Source organism: Narcine bancroftii, chromosome 6, assembly GCF_036971445.1.
Source record: "Narcine bancroftii isolate sNarBan1 chromosome 6, sNarBan1.hap1, whole genome shotgun sequence".
Taxonomy (NCBI): domain Eukaryota; kingdom Metazoa; phylum Chordata; class Chondrichthyes; order Torpediniformes; family Narcinidae; genus Narcine; species Narcine bancroftii.
This window is the reverse complement of record NC_091474.1, coordinates 146,441,722-146,456,097: the sequence shown is the minus strand read 5'-3', so window position 1 is coordinate 146,456,097 and position 14,376 is coordinate 146,441,722. Positions and strand designations below refer to the sequence as shown.

Here is a 14,376-nt window from a genome sequence, read left to right as displayed (position 1 = left end):
CACATGCACCAATTGCTAAATGTCCAAGGTACACAGTCACACCAGGGCACCCATGCAAGAGTTCAAGCACGTCCGGGAACCGTTCAGCCACATTCACGTGGACATAGTCGGGCCCTTACCCGTTCCCTGGGGCAACCGTTACCAGTCCACGGTGGTGGACTGCACCACTCGTTGGCCCAAAGCGATCCCGATGCTGGACACCTCCATGGACTCTTGAACTCCAGCCCTGTTGCATGGTTGGGTTGCCCGGATCGGCGTTCTGAATCACCTCACCAGCAATCGGGTGCCCAGTTCCCTCTGCGCTCTGGGCATAGCTCGCCAACAGGTTGGAGATCGAGCTACACCACACCATGGCCTATCACCCACAGGCCAATGGGCTGATCGAGCGTCTGCACCACCACCTTAAGTTGGCAATTATGGCCCGCCTCATCGGTCCCGACTGGGTGGACAAATTGCCTTGATGTGCTTCTAGGCATCTGCTCCACACCCAAGGAGGATCTGCAGGCATCATCAGCTGAGCTGGTCTACGGCGCACCGCTGGCACTTCCTGATGAGTTCATCAACACAGCTCACAACCCCCAGCGGTCACCGCATGAGCTACTTCCCCACCTCCGGGCCCGCTTGGACTCCTTCGCACCCCCACCGCCGCCCAGACATGGCACACGGCCATCTCATGACCCCAGTGAGCTGCTTTCCGCAGAGTACATTTTTATTCAGTGGGGCCCGCCCGCGGCACCTCTGCAGAGACCTTATGAGGGGCCGTACAAGGTTGACCAGTGTTCAGGGTCTACGTTCACGCTGGACATCGGCAGCAGGCGGGAACTGTTTACTGTGGACAGGCTAAAGCCAGTGCACCTCAACCCCACCCAATCAGTGATTGTGGCCCAGCCCAAGAAGCAAGGCCGTCCAGCTAAAAAGGACATTGGCATCGGTTCTATGGGGGGCTGTGTGGCGGCACACCACTAGGCAGGCGAACCGGCCCTGCTTGTAATCCACGCGGCGGGGCAGCCGGCCAAAATGGTGCCGTCGGGGGGAGTTTCCCCTTCTTCTCAGCACAGAGCTCAGAACCCCACGCTGGGGGATCACGTGACGCCCGGGTGATGTCAGCACCCCCCAGTGCAGTTCTTAGCCAGGTCTGGGCTGGGAGTATAAGTCCAGCCCAGCAACCTGCAATAAATCAGTTCTGCTCACTGAGCTCAACCCGTCTGGTTGTGTGTTCTTTCAGTAGCAGTGTAGCTGCCACTACAGGAGCGTATTTTGCAGCAGTTTGTGCTGAAGGTTGCAAGTTGGCAGACCTGCTGCAAGACTCCATTTCAAGATGGGTTTTAAGTTCTGAGTTCATCCTATTCTAAATCTCTGTAGTCAATTGCAGAGCTGTGGCTCCTGGAATAGGGGAAAAAGAAGAACTTGTGGTAACCTGGAAGAGGTTATCTTTTGGAAAAACCCAAGGGTAGGCAAGATTCTTCGGTAAGACACTTCAGTTGCTGATTGAAGGAGAAAGGTTTGTGTGTCCAACAAACAACAAATACCTTCATGAGCAGTAACAACTCAAGTTAAGCACCAGAGCCTAGTGAATAATATCTGATCAATTCTGTGCACAGTATGGATGATTGGCTGATACCAGTGATCTTGGAAAAGTGAATGATTAGACAGTGAAAAAGAACTTTCCTGAGCAAACATTACATATACGTGCACTTAGAATTAGAAGGGGGTTAAGTTAATAATAATAAGTATTGATCTTATTATGTATTAAGAAAATAAAACCAATTTTGTTTAAGTAGCCATTGCATTGGCGAATTTCTGTTGCTGCTGGGTTTTGAGTCTTTTGGGGTCATAATCATCGTTTCTTCTCAAGTATTGAGTGGTATCCATAGATTTAGTAAAATGTCTGATGGGTTTGTCACTGCTTAACCTATTTTTGGAATGAGGTTTTTCTTTTTTTCAACAAGGGGCCATTCACTGTATTCCCATCAAGCCACATCCTGCAAATCCCAAAGGTTGTCACCTCAAATCTTTCCTCACCCATCCTGTCCTATGACTTATCTGCACAATCTAAATCTGTGGCACTAATCTCATGGTCCTCTCACACTCAATGTAATGCAGAAATACTTCCTTTAATTGCTTCTCCTACCACATTGGTGTGGTCTTTCCAAGGTAGTTTAGGACTCCTTCCCAATTATTCAACGATGACAACTTGAGTTCCCAAGTGGAAAACTGTGGTCACCTTGATGCTATTGGCAGGCTTGCTAATTCTTAACTCAATCCAAAATACAACTCAATAATATTGAAATATAAATTTGCTGAAGTTATCACCATGACCTGCACGTCAACTTTTAGGGTATCATTATGTCAAATTCAGAGTACTGAAACTTTCACATACATGTGATATGCTTCCAAGATCCTTGGATAACATTGCACATTTAATTTATTGCCTCAGCTCACTAAATCTAAATCCATATCTTTGACCCAGGCTTCTCCAAGCTTTCCCCATTTTCCTTCTTTCAATACTGCAGTCCATATCCTTTCTTCATTCCTACCTCTCTCAGACTTTCAGATCCAATTAATTAATTAGAATTTTCATGTTCAAATATCTTATTATACAACTTATCAAAAATACATTCCTAGAACATTGCTGCAAAGCAGCAGCTGAAAACTTTGAGAGTAATTAGGACAGGACCATCTAATCAGTAAATGTTTGACAAGAGAGAGAGAGAAATATGGTGCATGCTACTCTGAACCTGAACATTTTATGTATTGGCATACCTGTACAATCTCCAGCATTTCACTTCGGCTAATGTACCCGTTTCCGTCCAAGTCATACATACTGAACGCCCATTTCAACTTCTGTTCAAGCTTCCCCCGAGATGTAACACTAAGTGCAATTATAAATTCTCTAAAGTCAATAGTTCCATCAGCATTTGTATCAAAAGTACGGAATACATGCTCTGCAAACTTGGAAGCATCTCCATATGGAAAAAAGTTTGCATATATTTTCTTGAACTCTTCTACAGTTAAATGGCCACTTGGGCAATCTTTAAGGAAGCCTTTGTACCACTCCTGGAGCTCATGATCTGTGAATTCTGTATTTTCTCGGAGGTCATGCAGCACTTCTGGGCGTAGTTTACTATTCTGCTTTCCCATTCTCTTGGTTTAGGTTAAACCTATGAAAAAGATAAAGGTAAATTGTAAGTGAATTATTTCAAGCTGAATAAATGGAGTATTTATCCCAAGTACAACCCAAAGGACTGCACTTGGTTATAAGACCATAAGATATTTTAGCAGAAATAGGCTATTCAGCCCATCAAGTCTGCCCCACCATTTAATCATTTTCGTACTCAGTCCCACTGCTCGGCCTTCATCCCATAACCTTTGATGCACTGGCTAATCAAGAACCTATCAATCTCTGATTGACCAAAACCCCAAAATAAATATTAAATTTAAACATACAGCAGATAGCAACAGGGCTTTTTGGCCCACAAGCCCAATTACACCCAATTAACCGACAACCCCTGTACATTTTGAAGGATGAGAGGAAACCCACACAGACATGGGGAGAATGTACATGCTCCTTGCAGACAGCATGTGATTTGAACACAGGTCACTGGCGCTACAACAGTATTACGCTTATCACGCCACCCCAAGTAGCAATGTAAATTGTAAACAGCATTATCAATTCTTTAGGGCAGAATAATTATACAATTTCTGCAGACTAAAGAGTTAAGGTCTGTGAATTGAATAACAAAAGTGATAATGGAAACAACACATTGCTGGAGAAACTCAGCAGGTCCAACCGTATCCTTTATATAGCAAAGATAAAGATACATTACCGGTGTTTCGGGCTTGAGCCCTTCATCAAGGTATGGAAAAAAGTTGGCAGGTGTCCAAATAAAAAGGTAAGGAGGGAGGCGTGAGGGGAGGAGCATGGCGGCAAAGGCAGGAGGTAATAGGTGGAGAAGGGAGGGAGGGGACAGGAGCATGCAAGGGGAGGAGGGGTGGCTAGATGAATATAGAGGGAAGAGGTGGAAAGTAGAGGGAAAGAAGAATGGGGGAAGGGAAGGGAGGAGAAAAGAGCAGGTTAGCAGAAACCAGAGAAGTCAACGTTCATGGCAAAGTTATCATAATGGTGCAAGGGGAAATAGGGGAGGTAGTGGACCGTTCAGAATATGTAGCACTCTTTATACAGATGGGATCATTTAATTTTTAGGATAAGGCTAAAATAAGTGGGTGTCCTGGACCAGGGGACAGAAGCTAAAAATTCAAGCCAATTCATTTTGTAAAGTTGCTATTCTTGAAAGGGTAGTAGGCGTGTAGAGTTCTCACTCAAATATTAGATGTTAGCTTTATTGTCCCTAATTTGGTGAAATATTTTGGAGTGAAGGTGGTCTGATGGAGTAGGATGGCCCGAGAATGACAGAACAGACTCAAGTGAGCCACTCTGAATCAGAGGCCTTCGCATTTCAGGGCCTCTAGATTAATTACGTGCTGAGGGTTTCTTTAAGTTCAGGTGGCAGCTGGAAGATGGGTAAGGGATGATGGCCCTCGTGTTCACTGCAAGTAGAGCATGAGAAAGCCTATATTTGTCGAAGGGAGACTCTTAGATGATCAGAAAAGTCAGCCAAATGCAGAATTTAGCCAATATTGAAAGCTCAAAAATGAAAATACTAGAAGAACCTATTATATTAATAAGCAGCATCACATTATACAAAAACCTGGTGTCCATCAAAAAAACATCCCACTAATCGCCCCCTTGGTACCTTCCCCTGTGACCACAGGAAGTGCAACACTTGTGACCACACCTCCTTCTTCATCCAAAAAAGTCCAAGTAGAGCAACACTTTGCTTCTGAATCTGCATCCAGTGCTCCCATTGTGGTGTCTCTGGATCGGAGAGACTGGGCACAGACTGGGAGATCACTTTGCTAAAAGCCTTCACTCTGTCCACAGTGATCTCCCAGTGGACAACCATTTCAAATCTGCACACCACTCCCGTGCTGACATGCCTGTCCATGGCCCCATGTGCTGCCAAACCAAGGACACCTGTAAGCTGGAGGAGTAACACCCAATATTCTGTCTGGGCACTGTCCAGCCAAATGGCTTTAACAAAGACCTCAGTTACTGCTAGTCCACTCCCTGATCTCCCTCTCTTCCCTATCCCTCTGTCTCCTTTCCAGCTCTCCACCCCCTTCTCTTTACATTCACAGAGCTATCGGTCTCTCCCCACCCCCACCCCATTTTCTCGTGGTCTCCCCCCCTTACCTACCTATTACCTCTTGCTTGGGTATCAGTGCTCCTCCCTCCCACCATTTTATTCAGGTATCTTCCTGCTTTTTGCTCATACCTAGATGAAGTGTTTCTCCAGCATTGTGTTTTTACTTCAATCACCGCGTCTGCGGACTTGTATGTTTCTCTATAAAAAAGCAGTTTTAGTGCCACAGGGTGCATGTGCCATCAACACTCACTGTTGACATTTATTGCCCAAAACTAATTATTATATCAGTATTCCCCAAGTTTTACAATTATTAGGTTAACAGGAAGACATCCACTGTGGTGATAAATGAATTGTTAACCCTGCTGTAGTCACTAATGCACAAGGCTGAGTTTTGCCCAGGGGAAGTACTGGGTTTGTGGTTTTTGTGAGGGGGATGGTGAACCAGCAATGCTCCTGTTGTTGAACTTACTAACACTAGACACAGATATTTTTAATGTGGCACCTTTCACCAAGAAATATAAATTATCAGAGAAAGGCAAAAATAAATTTCAAATCGGAGAATCAAAGAAAAAAAAATGCAGTCAGTCCCTAGGTTTCACAAGGGTTCAATACCTGAGAAATATCTATTAATTCCCAAAAGGCAGAAATGAACAAATCTTCCCCCCCCTCCCCCCCAAACCAAGATATGTGTAGATATCATAATCTGATGTATGGACTTAGAAAGGCAAAATGCCCTGGAAACAAATTTTGTTTGAAAATTATTCATTGTTCATTGACGTTCTATTTAAAAATATCCTCTGTAAATGTGTTGGTGAATTTTATATTTTAAACTAATTCTAATTGCTCTCTTAACTGAGAAGATATTAGACGCCAAGGATTTGAAGGAAACGAGTGACCATGTCCTGATTCACAAGACAATTACCAGTGAGGTGGTTTTTTTAGCCCTGGAGTGCATTATAGTGGACAAATCTCCAGAGCCTGATGAACCTCATACCTTGTGGGAAACTCACAAAGAAATTGGAGAGGACCTTGCTGAGACAATTACATCATATTTGGTCTTGGGTGAGGTGCTGCAAAGCTGGAGGATAATGTGCCACTATTTCAAAAAGGGTAGCAAGAACAAGCCAGCTAATTACAAGCCAGTGAGCTTGACATCAGTGGTTGGGAAACCACTGGAGGGGATTCTGAGGCGCAGGATCTATCAACATTTGGATCGTCAAAACACTGTGGAGACAGAGGATTCATGTGTAGCAGATAGTGCCTCCAGAATCTGATCAAACTTTTGAAGAGAGGACAAAGAGGATTGACAAGGGCAGAGCAGAGGACATTACATACATGGACTTTAGCAAGGCTTTTGATTCTGTCTTGCAAGGCAAGCTAGATCACTTGAGATCCAAGGAGAGCTGGCCCATTGTAAGCCTGGGTCCAGTGGTGTGCCACAGAGGTTGCCATTTATTAAAATTAGATTTTATTTAATTTTTAAGAAAATAATATATATAGAATGTATATACAAATATACAAAAAAAATTATATCCTTAAAATGCACATTAAGCTTAGAAATAACCATTCCGTACGTTAAGAGAGGGGTTGCCATTGTGGATCGTCACCTATAATAACAATTGGGATGGCAATATAGTTAACATGACTAATAAATCTAGATGACACCAAAATTGGTAGTGTGGTAGACAATGAGGAAACATATACAAGTCTAGAACAGGATGGATTTACATCAATTGGATAAGTGGGCTTTAGGAATGGCGAATGGAATTTAACTCTGACAGACAGTCGGGTCAGTGCAATGCTATTTCAGTACCAGCAACTCAGGTTCCAATCCACAGCTGTCTATAAGGAGTTGGAACGTTCTCCTTATGTCTGTGTTGGTTTCTTCTCGTCCTTCAAATATGTATTAGGTTTGTAGGTTAATTAGTGCATTTGTGGGCAGCACGGGCTTGTGCTGAAAGGCCCTGTTTCCGAGCTTTATGTCTAAATTTTTAAAAATTAATAAGTGCAAGGTCAAACTAGAGCAGGCCTTGTATGGTGAATGGGAGGGCACTGGAGTGTGTTGTAGAATAGAGAGAGCAAGGGGTAGAGGTGCATGGTTCCCTGAAAGTGGTCATTCAAGTGGACAGGGTGGTGAAGGCAGTGTCTGGCATCATTGCCTTCACTGGGCAGGGCTGAGTACAAAAGTGGGGACCTTGTGATTCAGCTGTGCATGGTATTGATGGGGCCATGATTAGAGTTCTGGGTAAAGTTCTGCTGACCCAGATAAAGGAAGGACATTACTAAATTGGAAGGGTGCAGATGAAAGGTATTAAAGGTTACGGAGAGAAGGCGGGGACGGGGTACTGAACTTTAAGATCAGCCATGATTTCGTTGAATGGCGGAGCAGGATCGAAGGGTCGAATGACCTACTCCTGCTCCTATCTTCTATGTTTCTATGAAATTCACCAGGATGTTGCAAGACTGGAGTAATTGAGTTACAAAACAAAAGGTTAGATAGACTGTTTTACTTACCAGAGCAAGGAAGGCTGGGGGGTGATCTTATACAGGTTTATAAAATCACGAGGGACATGGATAGTCAATGCTCACATGGTCACTGTGTTCTTTGATCTGTTATGGTTATAAGAAATCACTCAGCAGGAGTGCATGGTATTACTGGAAAGGTACAAGCATGGATAGGTGATTGACCGACTGGTTAAAGGCAAAGAGTGGGAATGAAGGGGGCCTTTTCTGGCTATCGGCCGGTGACCGGTGGTGTCTTGCAGAGGTCAGTGTTGGATCCATGACTTTTCATGTCATCTTTAAAGATTTAGGAAACAAAGTTGATAGCTTCTTGGCCAAGTCTGCGGATGATACAAGAAAAGGTGGAGGGGCAGGTAATGTTGAGGAAGCAGCAAGTTAACAGAGGGACCTTGGACAGGTTCATAAATGACATTTAACAATTACACATTTTACAATTATAAATAAAATTTAAAATGTGTCGAATTGTGCCTTTATTTTAATAATACAGGTACAGGATCCTTTATCCGGACACCTAAAATCCGGAAAACTACAAAATCCGGCAAGTGGGGAACCGGCAGTTGGAGGAGGCGGCCATGCGGCCGAGGGACCGGCAGTCGGGGGAAGGCTTCCGGTGGCCGAGTGAGACAGCCAAGGGACCGGCGATCGGGGGGAAGACATTCGGCGGCCGAGGGACCGGTGGTTGGGGGAGACAGCCGAGGGACTGGTGGTCGGGGGAGACAGCTGGTGGACGAGGGACCGTGGTTGTGGGAGGTGGCCGGGGGACTGGCAGTCGAGGGAGGCAGCCAAGGGACCGGCAGGCGGGGGAGGCAGCCAAGGGACCGGCAGGCGGGGGAGGCAGCCAAGGGACCGGCAGGCGGGGGAGGCAGCCAAGGGACCGGCAGTCGGGGGAGACAGCCAAGGGACCGGCAGTCGGGGGAGACAGCCAAGGGACCGGCAGTCGGGGGAGACAGCCAAGGGACCGGCAGTCAGGGGAGGCAACTGAGCAGCCTAGGGATGGGCGGTCCGGGGAGGCGGCCATGTGGCCAAGGGACCAGCGGTTGGGAGAAGATGTCCGGCGGCCGAGGGACCAGCAGTTGCGGGAGACAGCTGAGGGACCGGCTGTCGAGGGAGGCAGCCGGGTGGCTGAGGGACCAGCAGTAGGGGGAGACAGCTGAGGGACCGCTGTCGGGGGAGATGGCCGTTGGGGGAGACTGCCGGGCGACTGGAACAGGGTGGGGGTGGATAGGCAGCACAATTCGGGTGGACTTTCCAAAGTCCGGAAAAATCCGAAATTTGGAATACACTATCCCCCAAGGGTTCCGGATAAAGGATCATGTACCTGTACGATATGTGTATGTTATCATATTGCTTTGATTTAATTTTGATTTTGGTAAAATGGGCAAAGAAATTGCAGATATAATATAGTGCAGAGAAGTGTATGATCGTGCATTTCAGTAGAAGGAATAAAGGCGTAGACCACAGGTGGGAAAATATGTGACTTAGTGTGCAGTTGCCCCACCCCCCCCCATTCTGTGAGGTTTCCCCCCCTTCAGGACATGGCTCCCTCTCCACCACCCCCCCCCCCCAGCTGTAAACTCCACCTCAGTGTGCGGCTCTCCCACTCTCTGCGTTGGGAGACCCACCTGCCCTCAAGAAGGATTCCTTTCACAGTCTGTGGACCGGCTGACGAGAGGAGAGACAATACTGCATCTGGTTCTTGGGAATGAACCTGGTCAGACCTCTCAGTGGCGGAGCATTTTGGCAAAAGTGTCCACAACTCCCTTAGCTTCAACATAGCTATGGAAAAGGATATACAGGACCCCTCCGATTCTCTGAAATTGGATTCTCCAAAATCCTCAGTTATCTGAAATTTTTTTAGAGCCGAACTGACCAGGGACTTTGGGCTCCAAGTGGTGGCAGCAGCGGATCTCAGGCTCTTGGCACGAGGGAGGCCTCGGTGAGGAAGTGTCAGTAATCAGCGTTGGCCAGAATTTGTTTGGTGAGAATTAAACATTATTTTAATGCTTAAAATGCCTTTCATTGTTGTTTTTTCTTGTTAAAATACGGTTACATTTGATTTGCTGTTGCTATTGTTTTCAAAAAATGACCAGTTCTCCGAAATAGACCCGGTCCTGACCATTTCAGATAATTGGAGTTGTACTGTAAACGGTCAAACTGGGAAAGTGCTTAACTGAGGAAGGGTTAATTATGAAGGGATGAGGCAGGAACTAGTGAGAGTAAAGTGAAAACATGTTTAAGGGTGAAAGCACAGAAGTAATGAGGAAGTTTAGGGCCTCCTTGTGCAGGGTTCAAGATAGGTTTGTCCAACTGGGACAAGGAAAAGATGGTAGGAAAAGGGAACCATGGTTGATGAAACAGGTCAGACAACAAGTCAAGAGGAAGAAGAAGCAAATATTAGATATAGGAAGCAGGAAGGGCTCATGAGAAGTATATGATAGCCAGGAAGGAGCTTAAGAAAGGACTTAGTAGAGCTTGAAGGAGGCCACGAGAAGGCCTTGGCATGAAGAATTAAGGAGAACCCCAAGGTGTTCTATGTGTACGTGAAGAAGGGAAGGATGTCAAGAATGAAGGTGGGGCCACAAAAGGATAAGGGAGGATATATGTGCCTGAAGGCGGACAAGGTTGGGAAGGTCCTAAATTAATACTTTGCATTAGTATTCACAAGAGAAAAGGACCTTGTTGAAATTGAACAGGCCAGTGTGCTGGACAGTTATTAAGGAAGCGGAAGTGTTGGATTTTCTTAAAAACATCAAGATTGATAAGTCTCCAGGGTATTTAGAGAAAGATTTATAAAATTCTACAGGAAATCTATCTGGACCAGGAGATTGCAAAGAGGAGATGGGTATAGCAAATTTATCCTGAGAAATAGATTCCTCCCACTTTGTATGCTTGTCCTGAGATAGGGTGAGTAAATGTATTTGTTATAAAAATTTTGCCATTGAAGTAAAATTATTTTTAAATTCAGAAGTATGAAGATTAGAATTGTCTGAAAGTCTCATTAATTTTAGAATGACCCACTGTCATTCAATGTTAATAATTTGTTGGCTTTCCTTTCAATTGACCTTCAAGTAACTTAACAGTCTTTTCACCATGAATATAAAAGTGACTTTTACAATTGTTGTTCAGTAGGGTATAATCTTTAATAGTATCCCAAGCAATCAAATTAGATGTTGTTGGAGAGGAATTAGTATTAAAGAAAAACTGTAATTTTTGTTCTAAAAAGCTTAAGAATTCTTTATCTGTTCGTAGAGAGGTATTAAATCACCATCATCTTTTAAAAAAAGGGGTATCAGAAAAATTCAAGAATAAAACTACAGGAGCATGATTAGATATAACTATTGCTGATAATCACACGCTTTAGTCAAAGAGATCAATTGAATATCAATCAAAAAATAATTGATTCTAGAGTAAGAACAATGTACATTTGAAAAAAATGAATATTCTCTGTTATTAGGATTTAAGAATCGCCATACATCTGAAACACCATCATTTGATTGAAAAGAATGATATAAAATTGTTGATTTATAAAGACTAGTAGATCTGAGAGAAGAGCGATCTAAAACAACATCTAAACAACAGTTAAAATCCCCTCCCAAGATCAATGAGTAATGATCTAAATCAGGTAAAGATGAAAAAATAATTTTAAAAAAGCAGGTTCATCCATGTTCGGTGCATAAATATTGGCCAATGCAACCAATTTATTATATCATTTACTTGTAAGAATAATAAAATGCCCCTGTTTATCTAAAGTACTATTATGGAGCTCAAATGGAATATTCAGATTAATAAGAATAGAAACTCTTCTCATTGGTAAAGTTTAAAAAAAAAATAAAAGTTTAAGTTTGTTAAGTGTTTCTTGCATTTATTTTGACACCAGTGGGATGTATTTTAGGCACTGATGTTAACCTATAGTTAAGTAGAGGATTTAGGCGTTATGGACTGCAATAAGCAGGCCTGCCAGCCAAATAGCCAAGGATTAAACCCATTTACTTTAAACATTATTACTTACTCCTCATGCTGCCTGCACGCAATCCATCAAAACAATCGAAGACTCAGGGAGCCAATGTTAGCTTTCTATCTCAGGCTTATATCCTCAGCGGCAGAGCCTTACTTGTTTATGGAAACACACGCTATGGATACCCTGAGACATAAACAAGCTCCCACATTATTAAATTCAAAAATCTAATATACATATGGACATTTGATCCTACAAACAGCAGAACTACTTTCCTCTCTCTCTCTCTCTCTCTCTCTCTCTCTCTCTCTCTCTCTCCCTCCCCTTTGGTAATCATTCTTTCATATTAGTCCTGTGTGAGTTGATGTGAGTATTCTCTGACTATCGACCAACAGCACACATCAATGGTGATGAAGTGCTTTGAGAGGCTGGTCATGAAGCATATCAGCTCCTGTCTGGGCCGTAACATGGATCTGTTCCAATTCATGTATCACATCTACAGGTCTACAGCAGATGCCATCTCACTGGTTCTACACAAAGCCCTGGAACACCTGAACAGCAAAGTTGCATTCAGCAGGATGATCATTATAGACTACAGTTAAGCATTTAACACCATCATCCCCTCAAAATTGATCAGCAAACTTCAAGTCCTGGGACTCAACACCCCAATATGTAATTGAATCCTGGATTTCCTCACCTCCAGACCACAATCTCCATCAGTACCGGAGCACCATGGGGCTGTGTACTCAGTGTGGCTTGGTACCACAACACCATCTACAAATTTGTTGACAATACCATGGTAGTAGGTTGAATAAAAAGAGGCGATGTGTCAGAATACAGGAGGGAGATTGAAAACATGGCTAAATGGTGCACCAACAATAACCTCACTCAATGTCACCAAAACAAAGGAGCTGATTGTTGACTTCAGGAAGGGAAAAAACAGAGGTGAACCATCCTGTGATCATTGGGGGATCAGAGGTGGAGAGGGTGAGAAAAATTAAGCTCCGGGAGTCACTACCTCAGACACACAAATGGTATCGTGAAGCAAGCACGTCAGCACGACTATTTCCTCAGAGGTTTGTGGAGGTTTGGTACATCATTAGAAACCCTGGCAAATTTCTACAGATGCGTAGTGGAAAGTGTGCAGACAAGCTACCAGATAGGTGGACTCCTGAATGAAAAGCCATCCAAAAGGTCGTGGGAGCAGCCTGGGCTATCACAGGTAAATTCCTCCCCACCATCGAGAACATCTGCTGCTGTGGGAGAGCAGCAGCAACAATATCATCAAGGATCCACATCACCCAGCACACCCTGTATTCTCACAGCTGCCATCAGGAAAGAGGTATAGGTGCTACAAGACTCGCACCACCAGGTTCAGGAACAGCTGCTACCCCTCCACCATTAGACTTCTCGACAACATTTAAGGACTCTTACTTTTACACTTTATTGATTTTTTTCCCTATCTTTGTATTGCACAGCTTCTTTATATTTCTTTATTTGTTTACATGTATACATTGAGTAGGCTTTTCTGCATTACCAATAAATGGTCATTCTGCTCTGGCTGCAGGAAAAAGAATCTCAGGGTTGAATGTGATGCCGTGTATGTACTCTGACAATAAATTGGAATTTGTGTGCTTTTAATGCCATTCCTTACAATACTGTGAAGGTATGGTTATCATGGGGTGACTTTTATATATTTTCAGACGAACTTGACTCTCACCTGCAAACAGAATCTATTTGTTACCTGGGAATAGACTGTAATTATATTTACTCAGTTCAAATGGGTGGACCAATCATTTGTATACCTGACAACAAACTCTCAAAAAAGATATTCAGAGCTCTAAATTTTCTAAGTTTTTACAAAATTTTATCTACAACACAGTAGAAGCCGATTCCAGCCATTTAAACCCATGCTGCTTAATTACACCCAAATTAACCTACAACCCCGTGCATTCTGAAGGGTGGGATGAAACCAGAGCACCTGGGTTTTCATGGAATGTGGGGTAAACAAGACGGAATTGAGGAATCTTCCGAATTCTTCATTGAAAAGAATGTACTCTCCCCATAGATATCTTTGGCTTAGTGCTACTCAAAATAAAAATAGGAATGTCCAGAGTTTGAATTCAAAAATAAAATGCAGGAGTGCACCACCTCCTCCGCAGCCAATCCATTAAGGAGCGCCTGCCTCTATTTATGCAGAACCTGGATATCATATGGGCCCTATCAGCAACCTTGGAACCCACAGAAATGAACTGGAAGACAACCTCAGGTTCAAAGAATCGCTGAAAAAGAGTGTTATTCCAATGATTCCTGCTAGAATCACTAACATGACTTTGTATTTAAGACTGTTGTTACGAGCCCAGAGGACCCCAAAACCCAGCAATAATAGATATTCACCAAGACCAATGGTTACTTAAACAAAAGTTGCTTTTAATTATCTTTAAACATGAAAACAGAATAACACTTTAACTTATCGCTATTGACTTAACTAACCTAACTTAGCCCCCTTCTAATTCTAAGCGCACGTGAATGTAATGTGTTCAGAAATGTTCTTTGGTTAACAGTCCAATTTCACTTCTCATTCCTCCAAGTTCACTGGTTTCAGGCAATCCTTATACTGTATCCAGAATTTAACATTTCTAAAGTTCACCAGGCTTTGGTGCTTGAAAGGTAATTGGTTACCGCTCAGGA

General features: G+C 43.7%; 1 protein-coding gene across 5 annotated transcripts in view; it reads right to left on the bottom strand.

The window, feature by feature from the left end:
* LOC138736570 (hippocalcin-like protein 1) overlaps nucleotides 1-14,376 on the bottom strand; it is an 89,512-nt gene that overhangs the window by 10,055 nt on the left and 65,081 nt on the right. For 4 of the 5 annotated variants that reach the window (XM_069886284.1, XM_069886285.1, XM_069886286.1 and 1 more), the window contains one exon: nucleotides 2,764-3,161. In XM_069886284.1, coding sequence (XP_069742385.1) covers nucleotides 2,764-3,141 — 378 coding nt within the window. In that variant the 5' untranslated portion in view covers nucleotides 3,142-3,161. Of the gene's footprint in view, nucleotides 1-2,763; nucleotides 3,162-7,721; nucleotides 7,868-14,376 lie in introns of those variants that run through there. The other variant, XM_069886289.1, reaches the window with a different exon arrangement.